The 23,138-nt window shown below is 46.6% G+C and overlaps 1 protein-coding gene across 2 annotated transcripts in view; it reads right to left on the bottom strand.

Annotated features, from left to right (window-relative positions):
- Positions 1-705: 705 nt before the first annotated feature.
- myo1f (myosin IF) overlaps positions 706-23,138 on the bottom strand; it is a 34,629-nt gene continuing 12,196 nt past the window's right edge. For both annotated transcript variants that reach the window (XM_062958960.1, XM_062958959.1), the window contains 24 exons: positions 22,478-22,565; positions 22,182-22,271; positions 21,883-22,014; positions 20,431-20,565; positions 20,213-20,345; positions 18,090-18,286; positions 17,912-17,992; positions 16,781-16,867; positions 16,580-16,666; positions 16,321-16,488; positions 13,985-14,070; positions 11,894-11,975; positions 11,698-11,804; positions 11,494-11,592; positions 10,479-10,623; positions 9,481-9,595; positions 9,230-9,399; positions 6,902-7,047; positions 6,664-6,810; positions 4,998-5,146; positions 2,624-2,707; positions 2,271-2,487; positions 2,020-2,189; positions 706-1,245 (listed from right to left, as the gene is read on the bottom strand). In XM_062958960.1, the coding sequence (XP_062815030.1) occupies positions 1,169-1,245; positions 2,020-2,189; positions 2,271-2,487; positions 2,624-2,707; positions 4,998-5,146; positions 6,664-6,810; positions 6,902-7,047; positions 9,230-9,399; positions 9,481-9,595; positions 10,479-10,623; positions 11,494-11,592; positions 11,698-11,804; positions 11,894-11,975; positions 13,985-14,070; positions 16,321-16,488; positions 16,580-16,666; positions 16,781-16,867; positions 17,912-17,992; positions 18,090-18,286; positions 20,213-20,345; positions 20,431-20,565; positions 21,883-22,014; positions 22,182-22,271; positions 22,478-22,565 (2,992 nt within the window). In that variant the 3' untranslated portion in view covers positions 706-1,168. The remainder of the gene's footprint in view (positions 1,246-2,019; positions 2,190-2,270; positions 2,488-2,623; positions 2,708-4,997; positions 5,147-6,663; positions 6,811-6,901; positions 7,048-9,229; positions 9,400-9,480; positions 9,596-10,478; positions 10,624-11,493; positions 11,593-11,697; positions 11,805-11,893; positions 11,976-13,984; positions 14,071-16,320; positions 16,489-16,579; positions 16,667-16,780; positions 16,868-17,911; positions 17,993-18,089; positions 18,287-20,212; positions 20,346-20,430; positions 20,566-21,882; positions 22,015-22,181; positions 22,272-22,477; positions 22,566-23,138) is intronic.

Here is a 23,138-nt window from a genome sequence, read left to right as displayed (position 1 = left end):
TATTAATAATAATAGTAATAATAATAATAAATGCTTGGGAAGTGTTTGACTTGTGATTTTGTGATACAAAATCCAGCCTATAGATCTCGTTTGCTGTGTCATACTATGTCTTTGTGTCAATAATAATAATAGTAATAACAATATTATAATTTTGTTTCTTAACCACCTCTCATGACTCTAGTAATAATAATAGTAATAATAATAGTAATAATACAGTCCTAAACACTTAGGAAGTAAGAATAGTAGTAATAATAATAATAATAATAAATGCTTGGGAAGTGTTCGATTTGTGATTTTGTGATACGAAATCCAGCATATATATCGTATGCTGTGTCATACTATGTCTTTGTATCAGTAAAAATAGTAATAATAATAATAATAGTAATAATAATAATAAATGCTTGGGAAGTGTTCGATTTGTGATTTTGTGATACGAAATCCAGCATATAGATCTCGTATGCTGTGTCATACTATGTCTTTATGTCAGTAAGAATAGTAATAATAATAACAGTAATATAATAGTAATAATAATAGTAATAATAATAAATGCTTGGGAAGTGTTCAACTTGTGTCAGTAAGAATAGTAATAATAATAAATGCTTGGGAAGGGTTACGACTTGTGATTTTGTGATACGAAATCCAGCCTATATATCTCGTTTGCTGTGTCATACTATGTCTTTGTGTCAATAATAATAATAATAGTAATAATAACAATAATATAATTTTATTTCTTAACCACCTCTCATGGCTCGGGGTGGGTCACAACACAGTCAGAAACACACAAATACTTTAATATTTTATAAACACATTAAAATTGAGTTCCGTAAAAGCATTTCTATAAAATGCACAATCACACCAAAAGACAGAACTTAGAAGCAGCAGCTTACAGTAAAATCATTGCAATGTCTTGTGTGTTGACGGAGCTAATTTAATTTATTCCTCCCCGTGAACCATCGCAACGTACATACAAAGCACATCAATGCCTTTCTAATACACCAAGCACCCTCCCCTCTTTGAAAGTTAGCACCAGAGCGTCCCAAAACAGTACAACGTCCTCGTTCGATGGGTTTTTCGTTCACGTTGCTAAACAAGGATGCGACAACGTCCTTTGTCCGCCTTGGGGACCGAACAGGGTCTTTTTTTGTGTTCCGTTTCGGAGAAAATTTCCTCAAAGTTTCTGTACATAATTCCCGGGGAAAAGGCCTTCGCGCCCGCGGAGGCGGCCCTTCCACCATCCGGAGGCGTCTGCGGGAAACCAGAAATGCTCTTATTGTCGTATCACTATTACACAACACACGGCTACAACATAAGGGGCCCCCGAACACCACGAAATTGGGCCTTTCGTGTTCCTCAATTTGTGTGTCGGGCAATGCTGCGTTTGGTGGTTCCGATGCAGACCGGAAAACTCGCAGCAACCCAGGGATTCTAGCCGTGAAAGACTTTGACAACACATTATATACGAGTAGTAACTAGTGGTGTGCATTCGTATCGAATGGCTGTTCGTTTTGTGTGGTTTCATTCGTCTCATTTTCGCATTCGACACGAATTTCGATACGACACGAATTTTCGTCTGGCTTACGAAAAGAACGAAAAATATATTTGAAAAAAAAATTGGGGGGAAAAAATTAACGAAACATTAAGAGACAATTAGAGAATGGGCCAACAATGGTTCGAATTACGTTGCTGGTTGCGCTGTGAGACAATGTCTCGGAATGCGTATCAAAAAGCGAGAACAATCCGAAATAATTCCGATATACGATTCAGAACGATTTTTTGGACATGTCTAATATATATATATATATATATATATATATATATATATATATATATATATTGATATATACACACACACACATATATATGTATTGATATTATTAGTCCCATTGGAACACATCAGATGTCATGGGGAGGCACTCCTCTCCCAGACTCAGCTTAGGGTCCAGAATAACTATCGATATATATATCCTGACTCTCCAAACTCTGGTTGAGAGTCGATTATTAGAACGAAAAGGTCCGTACCTTCCATCAAGATGTCGATGACATCTCCCACGTTGAAGCTGAGCTCGTCCACGTCTTGGCTGAGATATTGGTAAAGGGCCCGGCAGCGGGGCCCGGCAGCTTTGGGTTGAGGCTTAGGCCGCCCCACCGCCGGAGGAGGCCGCTGGCCAATGCTGCGCTTCCTTTGGGTCCTGTAAACAACATGGAAGTCAGCGAGAAGGTTCGACACTACAAATCCTTGCAATCTTTAGGATAGATGAAGTGTCAATTACCCGGCCATTCCCTGGTCCGGAACGTTGAGGAACTCCATGTTGTGTTCGGAAGGTGTGGTGGCCTTGGCTCGTCGCGAAACGCCTTGCTTGGGGAGCGCCGCGGCCGGCGGACCTTGCCCTGCCCGCCTCGGGGTGCTGTAGGGCTCTTCTTGCGGACGGCTGCTGTTGCGGGGAAATTGCGCGGCACCGTTGCGGAAATTCCCCGAAGGAGGTGGCCCTGCGTCCGAGAGTCATACGACAAATAAATAAACCTGTACACCGACGATGCCGGTCAGGGCTTCGAACGGCCCCAACACCGTGTCCCGACGGAAACATTTCCGATCAAAGAACTTCTCCAAGTTACCCGAAATTACCTCTTGGGGCTGGTGGTGCGGTTCGTGGGGGTCCTTTCGGCCTCTGGTGACCTTTGCTGGGATGGATTTCTTTCCGGGTGGGCTCTGAAGGAAAGAAGAAAATACCAGCAAGATGTAAGACTAACTTTCCTTATTTTGTCTTTGGGGCCACTTAATTAGAACCAAGGCGGAAACACATCCAAGAGAAAGAAGATTCAGCCTCTCCTTGCTTGTATGTTCTTCCTCCATCATAACTTTGGCCATCTTGACCACCTCCATATTGATTTATTACCCGTTTGTATGTTTAACATTGTCTTTAACAGTCTCTTAAAAAACTATATTGCTTTGTACAGCTCTCTTTAATAAGAGTCTACTTCTAACGAACCCAAGCCTCAACTGACTTCTAACTTCTGGCATCGGCACTCTAACAAACTCAAGCCTCAACATCTTTTAACTCCTCTAAAATTGGCTTATAGACTTGAACGGACTCAAGCCTCAACATCTAACACTGGCATCTGCACTCTAACGGACTCAAGCTTCAACATCTTCTAACTCCTCTAACATTGGCTTATAGACTTGAACAGACTCAAGCCTCAACATCTAACACTGGCATCTTGAACAGACTCAAGCCTCAACATCTAACACTGGCATCTGCACTCTTAACAGACTCAAGCCTCAACATCTAACACTGGCATCTTGAACAGACTCAAGCTTCAACATCTAACACTGGCATCTGCACTCTTAACAGACTCAAGCCTCAACATCTTCTCACGCTGGCTTCTGCACTCTAATATTAGACTCAAGCCTCAATGTCTTCTAACTCCTAACACTGGTTTCTACATTCTAACAGACTCAAGCCTCAACATCTTCTAACTTCTCTAACATTGGCTTATAGACTTGAACAGACTCAAGCCTCAACATCTAACACTGGCATCTGCACTCTTAACAGACTCAAGCCTCAATGTCTTCTCACGCTGGCTTCTGCACTCTAAGAAACTGAAGCCTCAACTGTCTTCTAACTCCTAACACTGGCTTCTGCACTAACAGACTTAAGCCTCAGCATCTTCTAACTCCTAACACTGGCTTCTGCACTCTAACAGACTCAAGCCTCAACATCTAACTCTAACATTGGCTTATAGACTTGAACAGACTCAAGCCTCAACATCTAACACTGGCATCTGCACTCTGAACAGACTCAAGCCTCAACATCTTCTCACGCTGGCTTCTGCACTCTAACAAACTCAAGCCTCAACGTCTTCTAACGCCTAACACTAACTTCTGTACTCTTAACAGACTCAAGCCTCAATGTCTTCTAATTCCTAACACTGGCTTCTCTACACTCTAACAGACTCAAGCCTCAACGTCTTCTAACTCCTCTAACATTGGCTTATAGACTTGAACAAACTCAAGGCTCAACATCTAACACTGGCATCTGCACTCTTAGCAGACTCAAGCCTCAACATCTCACGCTGGCTTCTGCACTCTAACAGACTCAAGCCTCGGTGTCTTCTAACTCCTGGCATCTACACTCAGACTCAAGCTTCAATGTCTTCTAACTCCTAACACTGACTTCTGCACTCTAACAGACTCAAGTCTCAACGTCTTCTAATTCCTAACACTGGTTTCTACACTCTGACAGACTCAAGCCTCGACATCTTCTAACTCCTCTAACATTGGCTTATAGACTTGAACAGACTCAAGCCTCAACATCTAACACTGGCATCTTGAACAGACTCAAGCCTCAACATCTAACACTGGCATCTGCACTCTTAACAGACTCAAGCCTCAACGTCTTCTAACTCCTATCACTGGCTTCTGCACTCTAACAGATTCAAGCCTCAATGTCTTCTAATTCCTAGCACTGGCTTCTACATTCTAACAGACTCAAGCCTCAACGTCTTCTGACTCCTAACACTAGCATCTGTGCTCTAACAGACTCAAGCCTCAATGTCTTCTGACTCCTAACACTGGCTTCTGCACTTTAACAGACTCAAGCCTCAACGGCTTCTAACTCCTATCACTGGCTTCTGCACTCAAACAGACCCAAGCCCTAACGTCATCTAACTCTTAACACTCTTAACAAGCAGACTCAAGCCTCAGTGTCTTCTAACTCCTAACACTGACTTCTGCACTTAACAGACTCAAGCCTCAATGTCTTCTAACTCCTAACACTTGACTTCTGCACTTAACAGACTCAGGCCTCAATGTCTTCTAACTCCTGACACTGGCATCCACATTCAAGTAGATTCAACCTCACACTGGCTTCTGCATTCTAACAGACTCAAGCCTCAACTGTCTTCTTACAGGCATCCTTTAAAAACTGAACATTCAAAACAGTCGTTGAACTTTGTGAAACATTGGGAAGACCTATGGTCCCATCAAGTCCAACACTTACTGGAGTTCTTTGGCAATCCGCTCCCGATGGAGACGGTCAGTGTCTTCCCTCCAGCCTTGAGGACTGCGGTGCCGCCTTGACCGCTCACGAAGTTCACCATCCGAGTCCCGCCGCCTCCCCAACCTTCTTTCTTGACCCGGAACTGTATCCTGAAGAAGGAATCCCGACAACGTTTGGAGTTCTTTCAACGGTTGGACGCCTTTTTCTCAAATTAATCCCAGAGTCAACCCTCTCTAACAGACTCAAGCCTCAATGTCTTCTAACACTGACTTCTGTACTCTAACAGACTCAAGCCTCAACGTCTTCTAATTCCTAACACTGGCTTCTACACTTTAAAAGACTCAAGCCTCAGTGTCTTCTAACTCCTCTAACATCAGCTTATAGACTTGAACAGACTCAAGCCTCAACATCTAACACTGGCATCTGCACTCTTAAGAGACTCAAGCCTCAACGTCTTCTAATTCCTAACACTGGCTTCTGTACTCTAACAGACTCAAGCCTCAATGTCTTCTAACTCTTATCACTGGCTTCTACACTCTACAGACTCAAGCCTCAACGTCTTCTAACTCCTAACACTGGCTTCTGTACTCTAACAGACTCAAGCCTCAATGTCTTCTAACTCTTATCACTGGCTTCTGCACTCTAACAGACTCAAGCCTCAACGTCTTCTGACTCCTCTAACACTAGCATCTGTGCTCTAACAGACTCAAGCCTCAACGTCTTCTGATTCCTGGCATCTACACTCAGACTCAAGCCTCAACGTCTTCTAACTCCTGGCATCTACACTCAGACTCAAGCATCAACGTCTTCTAACTCCGGGCATCTACACTCAGACTCAAGCCTCAACGTCTTCTAACTCTTATCACTGGCTTCTGTACTCTAACAGACTCAAGCCTCAACGTCTTCTAGCTCTTAACACTCTTAACAAGCAGATTCAAGCTTCAACGTCTTCTAACTCCTAACACTGGCTTCTGTGCTCTAACAGACTCAAGCCTCAACGTCTTCTGACTCCTGGCATCTACACTCAGACTCAAGCCTCAACGTCTTCTAACTCCTGGCACTGGCTTCTGCACTCAACAGACTCAAGCCTCAACGTCTTCTAGCTCTTAACGCTTAACAAGCAGATTCAAGCTTCAACGTCTTCTGACTCCTAACACTGGCTTCTGTATTCTAACAGACTCAAGCCTCAACGTCTTCTGACTCCTCTAACACTAGCATCTGTGCTCTAACAGACTCAAGCCTCAACGTCTTCTGACTCCTGGCATCTACACTCAGACTCAAGCCTCAACATCTTCTGACTCCTGGCATCTACGCTCAGACTCAAGCCTCAACATCTTCTAACTCCTGGCATCTACACTCAGACTCAAGCCTCAACGTCTTCTAGCTCTTAACACTTAACAAGCAGATTCAAGCTTCAACGTCTTCTGACTGGCTTCTGTACTCTAACAGACTCAAGCCTCAACGTTTTCTGACTCCTAACACTGGCTTCTGCACTCTTAACAGTCTCAAGCCTCAACGTCTTCTGACTCCTGGCATCTACACTCAGACTCAAGCCTCAACGTCTTCTAACTCTTATCACTGGCTTCTACACTCTAACAGACTCAAGCCTCAACGTCTTCTGACTCCTGGCATCTACACTCAGACTCAAGCCTCTCGGTCCGCTTACGTGTCGTTGAAGTTGAGGAGGAGTTTCCGCCGGGTGGCCTCTTCGTACCGCTTGCACAGGAGGCTGAGAAGTTCGGTCTTGAAAACGGACTCCAGGAACGTGTCCGCCTCCGCTTCGTGGAGGACGAAGAAGTCGTCCTGTTTGGTGCTGGGGAGCAAGCGATATCCGTAAGGTTTTTTTGGACTGCAAATCCCGTGAGACGAGAGGCAGAGATGAAGTAGACCCAACGAGCCCTCACCTGAGCGAGACTCGACTCACGGCTTGGACCTCCACTTTCTTCTTCAGCACCTCTCGGACGTGGCCTTTCTCCGGGCCCTTTTTCACCTTCTCTCGGCCAATCATGTAGAGGTATTTGGGGGTCAAGATGAAGTCGCGCTTGATCGGCTGGAGGGAGGATGGACCACGGATGATGGGATTGGCAGTACTTTCGATCACATCGCCTCCCACAGAGCACTGTGGTGCCCACCAGTGACGGAACTGGACCAAACTTGGCACACAGAACCCCCGTGACCCAATTTATGTCCTGGTGCAGACTGGGGGGAAATGGGACTGTGGATGATGGGATTTGCAGTACCGTCGCTCACTTCCTGAGACTACCGCGACTACCAGGAATGACGGAATTGGACCAAACTTGGCACACAGAACCCCCATGACCCAGTTTATGTCCTGGTGCAGACTGGGGGGAAATGGGACTGTGGATGATGGGATTTGCAGTACCGTCACTCACTTCCTGAGACTACTGCGACTACCAGGAATGACGGAATTGGACCAAACTTGGCACACAGAACCCCCATGACCCAGTTTATGTCCTGGTGCAGACTGGGGGGAAATGGGACTGTGGATGATGGGATTTGCAGTACCATCACTCACTTCCTGAGACTACTGCAACTACCAGGAATGACGGAATTGGACCAAACTTGGCACACATATCCCGTATGATACGTTCTACATACTGCAGAGTTTTGGAGGAGGATGGACTAAGGATGATGGGATTTGCAGTACCGTCTGTCACTTCCTGAGACTACCACGACTACCAGGAATGACAGAATTGGACCAAACTTGGCACACATATCCTGTATGATACACTCTACATACTGCAGAGTTTTGGGGGAGGATGGACTAAGGATGATGGGATTTGCAGTACCGTCCGTCACTTCCTGAGACTACCGCGACTACCAGGAATGACAGAATTGGACCAAACTTGGCACACATATCCCGTATGATACACTTTACATACTGCAGAGTTTTGGGGGAGGATGGACTAAGGATGATGGCATTTGCAGTAGCTTCACTCACTTCCTGAGACTACTGCGACTACCAGGAATGACAGAATTGGACCAAACTTGGCACACGTATCCTGTATGATACACTTTACATACTGCAGAGTTTTGGGGGAGGATGGACCAAGGATGATGGGATTTGCAGTACCGTCACTCACTTCCTGAGACTACTGCAACTACCAGGAATGACGGAAATTGGACCAAACTTGGTTACACATATCCCGTATGATACACTCTACATACTGCAGAGTTTTGGGGGAGGATGGACTAAGGATGATGGGATATGCAGTACTTTCAAACATTGTGTCTCTGACAGACCACTGTACTCTAACTAATGACAGATCAGGACTAAACTTGGCACACATACCCCCATGACCCAATTTATGTCCTGGTGCAGATCAGGGGGAAATGGACCATGGATGATGGGATTTGCAGTACCGTCTGTCACTTCCTGAGACTACTGTGACTACCAAGAATGACAGAATTGGACCAAACTTGGCTCACATATCCCGTATGATACACTCTACATACTGCAGAGTTTTGGGGGAGGATGGAGCAAGGATGATGGGATTTTCAGTACCTTCACCTGTTTCACCTCCCACAGACGATTGCTATGCCCACAAATGAGGGAACTCTATCATACTTGGCACAGAGATGCAATGTGGCCCAGTTTATGCCCTGGTGTGGTGTGGGGGTGGCTGGACCGTGGATGGTGGGATTTGAAGTACTTTCAAACACTTGGCCTCTCCCAGACCACTGTTACTCTATCCAAGGATGCATCAGGACCAAAATTGGCACACATACCTCCCATAACCCACTTTAGGTTCTCTTGCGGTTTGGGGGACAACAGACCAAGGATGATGGGATTCACAGTACCTTCACTCATTTCCTTCACCAGTTACTATTAAAGACTGAAACTCAACCAAATTTGGCACACAGATGCTATGTGGCCCGCTTTACACCCTAGTGTGATGTGGGGTTGGATGGGCCATGGATGGTGGGGTTTGCAGTACTTTGAAATGCTTCCAGAGATTACTGCAAATCCCATCGGCCATGGATCTGCAGCAATGGGCCCACTCATAATATCCAAAAAAACCCCTTCATGCCCTCTTCTAATAACCCGGGCACCCTGAGTATAAGTATAAATACGACTCTGGAAACCATGGTTCGGATTCTCGGTTGACTAGAATCATAGAATCATAGAATAGTAGAGTTGGACCACGGACTACGAACCGTGGTTTTGAAATGTTTGGTTTTCCGAAAGTTGGGCACACAACAACACTCACCTTAAACCTCCGGTCGTACTTGGTGACCGAGTCGGCGAAATCGATCCGTTCCCTCTTGGCCAAGAACTGGCGGAGCTCGGGTTTGTCCTCCATGCCCAGGTAGTCGCCCACGAAGTTGCGGTTGATGCTGTTCCGTCGCCTCTCCTTGAAGTTGTACAGGATGTGGGAGGCTACGTTGTAGTAGAAACAAGTGGATTAATTTTTTCTCCCAAACTGCTAAATTTGTGGCGCCCCACAACGGCGTTTCTCACCTTCTTCCCGCATTTGCTCGTACTTCCGGATGGCGATGTGGCGCCGCCACGCTTTCTGGATGACCCGGGCGAATCCGTCAAACTTGCGCTCCCGCATCTCTTCGAGAAGGAAGAGCTGGCGAGGGGAAAGAGAGAGTGACAACGGTCAGCTCTCCACAGTCGCAAAAATATAAGACAAATCTCCAGGAGTCTCTAGATCCTCCAGGTTGAGTTTATGGTCAACATCTACCATTAGAAGTCCAAGAGATGTTCTCTCCAAGGCGAGGAGCCAGATACTCCAAGGATACTATCAGCTCTTACCACTAGAAGTCCAAGAGATGTTCTCTCCAATGCGAGGAGCCAGATACTCCAAGGGTACTATCAGCTCTTACCACTAGAAGTCACTCCAATGTGAGGAGCCAGATACTCCAAGGGCACTATCAGCTCTTACCACTAGAAGTCCAAGAGTTGTTCTCTCCAATGCGAGGAGCTAGATACTCCAAGGGCACTATCGGTTCTTACCACTAGAAGTCCAAGAGTTGTTCTCTCCAATGCAAGGAGCTAGATACTCCAAGGGCACTATCAGCTCTTACCACTAGAAGTCCAAGAGACGTTCTCTCTAATGCGAGGAGCCAGATACTCCAAGGGTACTATCAGTTCTTACCACTAGAAGTCCAAGAGATGTTCTTTTCAATGCGAGGAGCTAGATACTCCAAGGGTACTATCAGCTCTTACCATTAGAAGTCAAAGAGATGTTCTCTCCAATGCGAGGAGACAGATACTCCAAGGGTACTATCAGCTCTTACCACTAGAAGTCCAAGAGTTTTTCTCTCCAATGCGAGGAGACAGATACTCCAAGTGTACTATCAGCCCTTACCACTAGAAGTCCAAGAGCTGTTCTCTCCAATGCGAGGAGCCAGATACTCCAAGGAAACTATCAGCTCTTACCACTAGAAGTCCAAGAGATGTTCTCTCCAATGCGAAGAGTTAGATACTCCAAGGACACTATCAGCTCTTACCGATTCTGGATTCTTGACGAAAACCTTGGTGCGACCCATCTGGTACTGGTCGGCGTCCATGTTGACGGACCTCAACAAATGCTGGACGCCCTGACGCTCATCTCCTCGCCACCTCGGCCAGGTCTCCGGGGTCAGGATGGCGTACCTGCAAAGCAGAGTACATGCTGGTACTTCCAGATACTACACAGTAGCTTTGAGTTTCCACATTGCAATATCTGAATCGGCCACTTGGGGGAGAAAGTATAGTTACCATAATGGCAACTTCTTGGCAACCAGTAACTGAATAAATTAGTGTTCTGGACAGCAGTAACGAGTAGCTACGAGTAAAGTAAGTAGTCCCACTATAGGCCGCAACTTCTTGGCAACCAGTAACCGAGTAAATTAGTGTTCTGGACAGCAGTAACGAGTAGTCACGAGTAAAGTAAGTAGTCCCACTATAGGCCGCAACTTCTTGGCGACCAGTAACTGAGTAAATTAGTGTTCTGGACAGCAGTAACGAGTAGTTACGAGTAAAGGAAGTAGCCCTACTATAGGCTGCAACTTCTTGGTAATCAGTAACTGAGTAAATTAGTGTTCTGGACAGCAGTAACGAGTAGTTACGAGTAAAGTAAGTAGTCCCACTATAGGCTGCAACTTCTTGGCAACCAGTAACTGAGTAAATTAGAGTTCTGGACAACAGTAACGAGTAGTTACGAGTAAAGTAAGTAGTCCCACTATAGGCCGCAACTTCTTGGCAACCAGTAACAGAGTAAATTAGTGTTCTGGACAGCAGTAACGAGTAGTTACGAGTAAAGTAAGTAGTCCCACTATAGGCTGCAACCTTTTGGCGACCAGTTACTGAGTAAATTAGTGTTCTGGACAGCAGTAACAAGTAGTTATGAGTAAAGTAAGTAGTCCCACTATAGGCTGCAACTTCTTGGCGACCAGTTACTGAGTAAATTAGTGTTCTGGACAGCAGTAATGAGTAGTTACGAGTAAAGTAAGTAGTCCCAAAGTCACTAGAGGTAGTCCTTACCTTTGTAGGAATTTTTGGAACAGTCTGCGGTAGGCAAAGCCGGCCCGGCGGACTCGGATGTTCTCCTTCAACCCCAAGTACTCAACTTGGTGCTTCACCCTACAAGAGTAGTAGTTAGCCCTATAGTCAATGGAGTCAGAGGACACCACGTTTTCCTGGTCCTGTTATTTTTGGAACTACAACTCCCGGGGTGTGATTCCTCACCTGCTCTCCTCCCAGTCACGGGGCCTCTTGGTCTCGTTGGGTTTGATGCAGCGGATGTAGTGCGGGGTGCACTTCATCAGCGTGTTCACCAGGTCGTTGGCTTGTTTCTGTTTACAAAAGGAGGGTGAAGATGGTGATGTGTAGCAAACATTTTCGATCAAATCTATAAATGCCAATCAAGCAGGGAGAGCCTTACTTTGATTTTGCTCCCGGCCGTCGTGGGCCGTCCCTTTTTGTCCGAGTCGAGTTTCTCGGGGAAAAGAGTCCGGATGAAAGCGCTGAGAAATCGAAAAGAGATGTCTCCTATTATTATTATTTTATTACGACACAGCAAACAAGATAGACATGCTGGATTTCGTATCACAAAACCACAAGTCGAACACTTCCCAAGCGTTTAGGACTGTGTGAAACTCCTCAAAGCACAGCAGACAAAGAATCAGTACAAGAAAACTGCACTACAAACTAGAGCTGACAGCTGGCACAACAATTATTACTATTATATTATTATTATTATGACACAGCAAACAAGATAGATATGCTGGATTTCGTATCACAAAACCACAAGTCGAACACTTCCCAAGTGTCTAGGACTGTGTGAAACTCCTCAAAGCACAGCAGACAAAGAATCAGTACAAGAAAACTGCACTACAAACTAGAGCTGACAGCTGGCACAACAATTATTACTATTATATTATTATTATTATTGTATGATATAGCAAACAAGATAGACATGCTGGATTTCGTATCACAAAATCACAAGTCGAACACTTCCCAAGCGTTTAGGACTATGTGATGTATTTTTGGATGATGCGTACAGATCCCAGCAGGGTGGCCTTTTGCAGTTGGCAGATCGTAATTTTGTCAATGCCTATTGTTTCCAAATGCCGGCTGAGATCTTTTGATGTGCCCATCACCACCGGGACCACCTGCACTGGTTTCTGCCAGAGTCTTTGAAGTTCAATCTTGAGGTCCTGAGAGCGGCTGAGTTTTTCCTGTTGTTTTTCACCTGGGATGGCGACATCAATGATGCAAACCTTTTTCTTCTCCACAACTGTGATGTCTGGTGTGTTGTGTTCCAGAACTTTGTCAGTCTGGATTCGGAAGTCCCACAGTATCTTTGCGTGCTCATTTTCCAAGACTTTTGCAGGTTTGTGATCCCACCAGTTCTTTGCTGCTGGGAGGTGGGACTTGAGGCATAAGTTCCAATGAATCATTTGGACCACGTAGTTGTGCCTCTGTTTGTAGTCTGTCTGTGCGATTTTCTTACAGCAGCTGAGGATACGATCAATGGTTTCGTCGGTTTCCTTGCAGAGTCTGCATTTTGGGTCATGAGCTGATTTTTCGATCTTGGCCTTGATTGCCTTTGTTCTGATGTCTTGCTCCTGGGCTGCAAGGATCAGGCCTTCTGTCTCCTTCTTCAGGGTCCCATTCGTGAGCCAGAGCCAGGTCTTCTCCTTATCAGCTATTATTATTATTATTATTATTATTATTATTAGTGTCCCAGAGCCAGGTCTTCTCCTTGTCAGCTTTTCCTTCAATTTTGTCAAGGAACTTTCCATGCAATGTTTGGTTGTGCCAGCTGTCAGCTCTAGTTTGTAGTGCGGTTTTCTTGTACTGATTCTGCTCTAGTTTGTAGTGCGGTTTTCTTGTACTGATTCTGCTCTAGTTTGTAGGGCGGTTTTCTTGTACTGATTCTGCTCTAGTTTGTAGTGCGGTTTTCTTGTACTGATTCTGCTCTAGTTTGTAGGGCGGTTTTCTTGTACTGATTCTGCTCTAGTTTGTAGGGCGGTTTTCTTGTACTGATTCTGCTCTAGTTTGTAGTGCCGTTTTCTTGTACTGATTCTTCTCTAGTTTGTAGTCCCGTTTTCTTGTACTGATTCTTCTCTAGTTTGTAGTCCCGTTTTCTTGTACTGATTCTGCTCTAGTTTGTAGGGCGGTTTTCTTGTACTGATTCTGCTCTAGTTTGTAGTGCGGTTTTCTTGTACTGATTCTGCTCTAGTTTGTAGTGCGGTTTTCTTGTACTGATTCTGCTCTAGTTTGTAGGGCGGTTTTCTTGTACTGATTCTGCTCTAGTTTGTAGTGCGGTTTTCTTGTACTGATTCTGCTCTAGTTTGTAGTGCAGTTTTCTTGTACTGGTTTTTTTGTCTGCTGTGCTTTGAAGAGTTTCTGATTTTTGACTTCAATCGAAGCATTTGATTATTATTATTATTATTATTATTATTATTATTATTATTATTATTATTTATTAGATGCCTAATAATCTAAGAAGAGAGGGAAACACACTCACAATTCGCTGCTTTGCATCAGCTCGATCAGGTCAGTGAACAGGACGTCCCGGTTCCGTTCGCAAAAGCCGCTCACGTCGTAGGAGACCTAGAATATATTCGTAGTATCATATTTAGGGCAACACAAACACAGAATGGCGAAGTGTTTCGACACAATCCCAAGTCACAAAAACAAACCCTTTCAGGACATTCCACGTTTTTATACCTTTCACACAAAAGAGCCAATGGCAACACATTGCATCTTGCAGTCTCCAAATGGGAATTGATCAAAATGTGGAGATAAGCACGGAAGTAACAACGTAGTAGGGGAACAAGTTATCTTTGCCGCAAGAGTCTATGAAAGTCAAGATCCTGCAACGACCTGCAGGCTTTGAGAATCAAACAATCCCATTCTGAAATAAAATCATCTGCTAACACGAGAGGGAATACGACTATCGAGGTCTGCTCTCAGCCATGCCAACGTTTTGATTCATATAATGGTGTACGGCAAACATCTAGAGATGCCCATTAGTTTCCGGAGAAACTTGGGAACGTAAAATATTAAAAACGGTGTATGTATTTGTCAGGTAGATATTGCAGTGTTAGAAATGCATTGTAACTCTGTGTGGAAAATACAGTTCTAATGGACATGTGGTCACTGAAAGGTTAAGCAAATTGACAAAATGGATCGAGAGGGACGTATAAGTCAAGAATTGTAGTCCCTGTGGGTATAAAAGTAAGTGACAGACATGTGCCTTTGCTATGATGATCTTTCACCACGTCTTGTTACGGTCGTCACTCCTCGTTGTGTTGCTGTGAGTATATCTCCGCATATACCAATAGTAGACTCGATGTGTAAATAGTTGTACGTAGGCAACGAGTGAAGTTTAAAGGTATTTGGATGAAAGCCAGAGCTCAATTGTGCTTATTAAAGCGGCGAGCGGGCAAACAAGGTGCTATAAATCTCTATTATTTTTGGTTGGATCTAACTGCTCGCCTTGAGACAATCAGGAAATCGCTCACATTCACTTCTGGAGAGTTTAGGGATTCCTAGAGAGAATGAATAAGGATCGGGAAGGGAACAAGGTGCTATAAATCTCTGCAAACTACCTGATCAAGACTCTGTTATTATTATTATTTTGGTTGGATCTAACTGCTCGCCTTGAGACAATCAGGAAATCACTCGCATTCACTTCTGGAGAATCTAGGGATTCGGGAAGGGAAGCCAGAGGGCAAACAAGGTGCTATAAATCTCTGCAAACTACCTGATCAAGACTCTGTTATTATTATTATTTTGGTTGGATCTAACTGCTCGCCTTGAGACAATCAGGAAATCACTCACATTCGCTTCTGGAGAATCTAGGGATTTGGGAAGGGAAGCCAGAGGGCAAACAAGGTGCTATAAATCTCTGCAAACTACCTGATCAAGACTCTGTTATTATTATTATTTTGGTTGGATCTAACTGCTCGCCTTGAGACAATCAGGAAATCGCTCACATTCGCTTCTGGAGAGTCTAGGGATTCCTAGAGGGAATGAATATGGATCGGGAAGGGAAGCCAGAGGGCAAACAAGGTGCTATAAATCTCTGCAAACTACCTGATCAAGACTCTGTTATTATTATTATTTTTGGTTGGATCTAACTGCTCGCCTTGAGACAATCAGGAAATCACTCACATTCGCTTCTGGAGAGTCTAGGGATTCGGGAAGGGAAGCCAGAGGGCAAACAAGGTGCTATAAATCTCTGCAAACTACCTGACCAAGACTCTGTTGTTATAATTTTTTTGGTTGGATCTAACTGCTCGCCTTGAGACAATCAGGAAATCACTCGCATTCACTTCTGGAGAATCTAGGGATTCGGGAAGGGAAGCCAGAGGGCAAACAAGGTGCTATAAATCTCTGCAAACTACCTGATCAAGACTCTGTTATTATTATTATTTTGGTTGGATCTAACTGCTCGCCTTGAGACAATCAGGAAATCACTCACATTCGCTTCTGGAGAGTCTAGGGATTCCTAGAGAGAATGAATAAGGATCGGGAAGGGAACAAGGTGCTATAAATCTCTGCAAACTACCTGATCAAGACTCTGTTATTATTATTATTTTTGGTTGGATCTAACTGCTCGCCTTGAGACAATCGGGAAATTGTTCACATTCACTTCTGGAGAGTCTAGGGATTTGGGAAGGGAAGCCAGAGGGCAAACAAGGTGCTATAAATCTCTGCAAACTACCTGACCAAGACTCTGTTGTTATTATTTTTTTGGTTGGATCTAACTGCTCGCCTTGAGACAATCAGGAAATCACTCTGGAGAGTCTAGGGATTCCTAGAGAGAACGAATAGGAATCGGGAGAAGTCAGAGACCTTGCCAGCGTAGTGGTGGACAACGAATCCGCCGCTGGAGCCATTGAAATGCTCGTGAGTCCCGACGGCCGACTGCAGTTTCTGCAACAACGTCTGGTCGGCCCCGTCCCCTTTGGCGTAGACGGTGGCGCAGACGTCATCCAAGATGCTCATGATGCCCGGAGGATTCTGGGAAAAGATTCAGAGACGGGAATCGGAGCACTGGCGTCTCCCCGTTGCGTGTCAATCAACGAGGTCTTACACGATACCATCCTCTTACCAGCTTGTTCTCAATGAGGTCGCACACCACTTTGTTGTTGAAATACTCGATCGGGGTCCATTTGATGCCCTCCTGAACGTACTCTTCCTTAAATCCAAAGACGGGGGGAATAAGGTGTGTTGTTGTCATCATATATTAAATTAAATCTTAATATTTGGGATTTTTCGCCCCTTCTTAAACCCCCGAAATGGGACATCTCACCTGTTCGGCTTTGAGGGTCAGCTCGATGAAGATCTGCTGCAGCTTCTCGTTCACGAAGTTGATGCAGAATTGCTCAAAGCCGTTCCTCTAAAAGGAAGACATATCTCAGTCACTTTGAGGTACGAACCCAACCTTTCCATTGGATCCAACCTCCGTTTGGAGTGAGACTCAAAAGTTCTGGACTACTTACAGTAGAGTCTCGCTTATCCGACACAAATTGGTGGGCACTCACTCACCAGGCTGGGTCCCGGCAGCGACGGCGGCAGAACCAGGACCTTGCCTGGTGAGTGAGTGAGCAAGGAAGGGCACTCACTTGCTAGGCCGGGTCCCAGCAGTGACGGCGGCAGCACCAGGACCTGGCATGGTGAGTGAATGAGCAAGAGAGGGCACTCACCAGGCCGGGTCCCGGCAGCGATGGCAGCAGTACCAGGACCCGGCCTGGTGAGTGAGCGAGCAAGGAAGGGCACTCAGTCACCAGGCTGGGTCCCAGCAGCGATGGCGGCAGCACCAGGACCTGGCCTGGTGCATGGGTGAGTGAGGGAGGGAGGGAGGGAGGGCACACACCAGGCCAGTCCCGGCAGCGATGGCAGCAGCCCCAGGACCCGGCCTGGTGAGTGAGCGAACAAGGAAGGGCACTCACTCACCAGGCTGGGTCCTGGCAGCGATGGCAGCAGTACCAGGACCTGGCCTGGTGAGTGGGTGAGTGAGGGAGGGCACTCATTCACTAGGCCGGTCCCGGCAGTGATGGCAGCAGTACCAGGACCTGACCTGGTGAGTGAGCGAGCAAGGGAGGGCACTCACTCACCAGGCTGGGGCCCGGCAGCGATGGCAGCAGCACCAGGACCTGGCATGGTGAGTGAATGAGCGAGAGAGGGCACTCACTCACCAGACTGGATCCCGGCAGTGATGGCAGTAGTACCAGGACCTGGCCTGGTGAGTGAGTGAGTAAGGGAGGGCACTCACTCACCAGGCTGGGTCCCGGCAGCAATGGCAGCAGCCCCAGGACCAGGCCTGGTGAGTGTGTGAGTAAGTGAGCGAGGGAGGGAGGCAACCCCGGACGTTGGATAATACGGAGTGTCGGACGAGCGGAAGTCAGAGAAACCAGACTCTACTGTATTTGTTTTGAACCACCTGAAATATTTCAAAGCCGTATATGTCCAGGACGCCGATGCTATACTCTTCGTTTGGTTTCCGCATCGCCCGGTTGATCGACTGGAGAAGGAAAGAAAGAGAGTTTCGGGACGTCAGCAAAGCAGGGAATTGAATAAAGGAGAGTGGGACTAACACTCCCATCGATCTGGAGACTCACCTCCACTAGGAAATCAAAGACGCGGGAGTAGAGCCCCTTGGCGAGGGCGTCCCGAGTGTAGGAGGCCTGCTCGACGTTGAGGGTGACGTTGATGGACTCGGAGCGCCCGCCCCATTTGCTGTCCATCTTGCGACTGGTCAGCTTGTCGTTCAGACGGTCCTTGTCGATGCCCAAAAGGTAGGCTGGGAAGGCGAGTACTACAGTGGTGAAAAAAACAAGAGACATGTCCTTAAAAAAGTAGTTATAGTTTCCTTGTAATGTGAGGATGGCTGATCCTTCTCCTGAAATCGTTGTTTGATATTTGCTCAACATAGCTGACTCGGGACAGAGCCAGAAGGCTAGGTTGTGCAAACAACGGTGAACTCGTTCGGACAGTTTATGCACACAGCTATGCCATTTGGATTACTAAATACTCCTTATATGACGTGGACTGTAGATTCAAAGATAAGTATAATTTGGAGGCAACTGCGCATGTCTAAGGCTTGCATTAGTCAGGAAAATTCAATTTTTAGCCTACTGCGCATGCCAGTAAAATGCTACGATTGTAAATCCACCCCAGCAGAGGTGGTGGTGGTTCCTTTATTCAGTGTGAGCTGACACTGTCACCGTTATTTGTAAATAGTAAAGTACTATTTTTAATCTTTATTAAACATAAAAATTAAAAATGGATTCAGAGGGGTCCCGATTAGTTTCGTAATCCGAATCCCTGAAGTTTCGTAATGTTTTCGTTCAGATTAGCGGCGACAGGGAAAAAAATCGAGGCTCGTTTCTCTGTCATGTTTATGGCTATTGGGATGACACTTGTTGTATTTGTAGACGCAGCTCTAAAATGACAAATCTTTACGAATCGCTCCGATTCGGAGGATTCCGTTTCGGAGATTTGTATTAATGAATCGTACAAATCTCCGGATTACGAAATGGACTTCTGAAGCTTTGCACAACCCTAATGGTTGCCATTAAAAAAAAGAGAGTCCCTTTTTGTTACGGCAGACAACATGAAACAAACCCGTATATAGTAGAGTCTTGCTTATCTGTCGTAAACTGGCGGGCGGAATGACGGATAAGTGGAACTGACGGATAACAGGGTGGGTGCTCGCTCACCCACCCTCCCTCCCTCGCTCACTTACTGGGCCGGGTCCCAGCAGCGGCATCAGCAGTGAGTGAGTGAGACAGTGAGTAAGGGAGGGCCTTTGCTGCCCTCCTTCTCTCGCCTGCCCTCCGTCCCTCACTCACTCACTCAGCTGGGTTCCAGCAGCACCAGGACCCAGTGGGGTGAGTAAGAGAGCGAGCGAGCAAGGGAGGGCCTTTGCTGCCCTCCTTCTCTCACCTGCCCTCCGTCCCTCACTCACTCTCTCAGCTGGGTTCCAGCAGCACCAGGACCCAGCGGGGTAAGAGAGCGAGCGAGCAAGGGAGGGCCTTTGCTGCCCTCCTTCTCTCACCTGCCCTCTGTCCCTCACTCACTCACTCAGCTGGGTTCCGGCAGCACCAGGACCCAGTGGGGTGAGTAAGAGAGCGAGCAAGCAAGGGAGGGCCTTTGCTGCTCTCCTCTCGCCCAACCTCCATCCCTCGCTCACTCACTTGGCCAAGTCCTGGCAGCACTGGGAGTGAGTGAGTGAGCAAAGAGGGCCTTTGCGGCTCTCCTCTTGCCTGCCCTCCGTCCCTCACTCACTCACTTGGCTGGGTTCCTGCAGCACCGGGACCCGGCGGGGTGAGTGAGAGAGCGAGTGAGCGATGAAGGGCTTTTACCGTCCTCTCACCATCCTCCATCCCTTGCTCGCTCACTTGGCTGGGTTCCGGCAGCACTGGGTGAGTGAGAGAGAGACCGAGCAAGGGCCTTTGCCACCCTCCTTTCACCCGCTCTCCCCTCCCTCACTTACTCACTTACTCGGCCAAGTCCTGGCAGCACCGGGACCCATTGGGTTGAGTGAGTTAGGGAGGGAGGGCCTTTGTTGCCCTCCTCTCACCCATCCTCCGTCCCTCACTCACTCGGCTGGGTTCCGGCAGCACTGGGACCTGGCGGGGTGAGTGAGAGAGCGGATAGTACAGAGTGTCGGATAAGCGGAAGTCCCGTAACCCGTATAAGCTAAACTAGGCTTATATCTTGCCTCGTTGTTACCACTCACAGTCGGGGTTCTCCACTTGCGCGTAGTTGCCCTGCTCTTGGAAGCCGATGTTGCCCAAGTGAAGGATGCCGGCGATGATCTGCACCACGAGTTGCTTATCTTGGCGAGCAATGCCAATGACGTCCATGGCGTTCTGGGAAAAAGAGAGACAATGGTCAAGAACGGAGGATATGAAACAAGGCCGTTGCGTTGTGTTTGTGACACACAAAACCGCTCACCATGGTTTCCTGGAAGTCGCTGCGGTCGTCGGTCCCGTCCACGACGTACGTCTCCGACTGGTTGAGGTAATAATAGTAATCCGGGGTCATGATGCCCAAGTTGTGTTTCTGGTCGGCCGTAGCGCCTTCAATGAGCTAGTTGAGGGGGGGATGTGAAGAATACACAATCAAAGCCCTCCCGACAGATGGCCATACACCCGCAGAATCCCAGAGTTGGAAGAGACCCCAAAGGGTCATCCATAAATGAATTTACGAAAAATTACAGATTACTCGTAATTGGGGGAACCGATTACTCGTAATTTAGGGAACCGGTTACTCGTAATTCAGGGAACCAGTTACTCGTAATTCAGGGAACCGATTACTCGTAATTCAGGGAACCGGTTACTCGTAATTCAGGGAACCGATTACTCGTAATTCAGGGAACCGGTTACTCTTAATTCAGGGAACCGGTTACTCGTAATTCAGGGAACCGATTACTCGTAATTCAGGGAACCGGTTACTCGTAATTCAGGGAACCGGTTACTCGTAATTCAGGGAACCAGTTACTCGTAATTCAGGGAACCGGTTACTCATAATTCAGGGAACCGATTACTCGTAATTCAGAGAACCGGTTACTCGTAATTCAGGGAACCGGTTACTCATAATTCAGGGAACCGGTTACTCGTAATTCAGGCAACCGATTACTCGTAATTCAGGGAACCGATTACTCGTAATTCAGGGAACCGGTTACTCGTAATTCAGGGAACCGGTTACTCGTAATTCAGGCAACCGATTACTCGTAATTCAGGGAATCGATTACTCGTAATTCAGGGAACCGGTTACTAGTAATTCAGGGAACTGGTTACTCGTAATTCAGGGAACCGGTTACTCATAATTCAGGGAACCGGTTACTCGTAATTTAGGCAACCGATTACTCGTAATTCAGGGAACCGATTACTCGTAATTCAGGGAACCGGTTACTCGTAATTCAGGGAACCGGTTACTCGTAATTCAGGGAACCGGTTACTCGTAATTCAGGGAACCAGTTACTTGTAATTCAGGGAACCGGTTACTCGTAATTCAGGGAACCGGTTACTCGTAATTCAGGGAACCGATTACTCGTAATTCAGGGAACCGGTTACTCGTAATTCAGGGAACCGGTTACTCGTAATTCAGGGAACTGGTTACTCGTAATTTGGGGAACTGGTTACTTGTAATTCGGGGAACTGATTGCTCGTAATTCCGGCAACTAATTGCTCATAATTCAGGGAACCAATTGCTCGTAATTCAAGGAACCAGTTACTCGTAATTCGGGGAACTGATTGCTCGTAATTCCGGCAACTAATTGCTCATAATTCAGGGAACCAATTGCTCGTAATTCGAGGAACCGGTTTCTCGTAATTCAGGCAACCGATTGCTCGTAATTTAGGGAACCGATTACTCGTGACCCCATATCCACGGGCCCGGCTTTACCTGATAGTAGATGTGGAAGTTCCTCTCGCACTCATTCTGGCTCACCACCCTGGACTTTTCCAGCAGGAAGTTGGAGATCTTCCCTCCGTCGGGTTCTCCTCCACGGCTGAACTGGATCTCGAAGTATTTCCCCTGAACGGGAACAACGAGAGACGGTGGACTGGTGGGAGGATCGGGAGGAGGGTCCGTAGGGGTCATCTAGACCAACTTTCCAGCCAAAGCTCTCGAGATCTTCCCTATCATTTCGGGGCATCAGACTCTATGTCCCATGAGCCCCGCTTTCCAAGGATAAGACTCACAAATCGGCTGGAGTTGTTGTTCCGGACGGTCTTGGCGTTGCCGAAGGCTTCGAGCAGCGGGTTGGACTGGAGGATGATGTCCTTGACGTGCTGCGGAGGAAAAAAGGAGAATGGGATTTGTAGTGTTTTGAATAGAGATAGTTTCTGAATGGGAATCACTCAGAAATCGTTTCATATTTATTTATTTTTTGGACCGCCATCAACCACAATCCCATTTTTGGGGAAGAAGAAATAGAAACCCTTTGAAAACTACACCTCTCGTTTCCCAGCTATCATATTCCTTGAAGGAGACCTACCTGAACTTTTTCGCCACCCCCAGACACCTTGGAAATGTAGCCCATGATGTACTTGGCGGCCACGGTCTTCCCGGCGCCACTTTCGCCACTAAAAAAAAAAGGATATGAAATTATAATGAAATAGCGAATGGCTTCTTCTCCTGTCCGTCCCATCTCTACTCCTTCCTCATAGTCTTCTTTCTCCCTCTTGGTCTCCATCTCCTCCTCCTTCAACATCTCCTTCTTCATCTCTATGTCCATCACCATCTCCTCTTTCTCCATCTTGATCTCTATCTACTTGTTCCTCTCCTTCCTCATCATCGCTTCCCTCTTCTCCATCTTTGTGTTCATCTCCATCTTGGATCTTCATCATCTCCATCGCCATCTTCTCTTTCTCCATCTTGATCTTCATCATCTCCATTTCCATCGCCATCTTCTTTCTCCGTCTTGATCTTCATCATCTTCACCTTATCCTTCATCTCCATTTCCATCGCCATCTTCTCTTTCTCCTTCTTGATCTTCATCTCCTTCTTCCTCTCCTCCTCCATCACCATCTCTTCCTCCATCTTCATCTCCATCTACTTCTTCCTCTCCTTCTTCCTCATCCTCTCTTTCTTCCTCCTTCTCCATCTTGGTCTCCAACTTGGTGTCCATCTCCATCTCTTTCTTCACCTTCGTCTCC

This window comes from Anolis carolinensis, unplaced genomic scaffold (genome assembly GCF_035594765.1).
Source record: "Anolis carolinensis isolate JA03-04 unplaced genomic scaffold, rAnoCar3.1.pri scaffold_7, whole genome shotgun sequence".
Taxonomy (NCBI): Eukaryota; Metazoa; Chordata; class Lepidosauria; order Squamata; family Dactyloidae; genus Anolis; species Anolis carolinensis.
The sequence above is the reverse complement of the archived record's forward strand: the minus strand, read 5'-3'. Positions and strand labels throughout refer to the sequence as shown.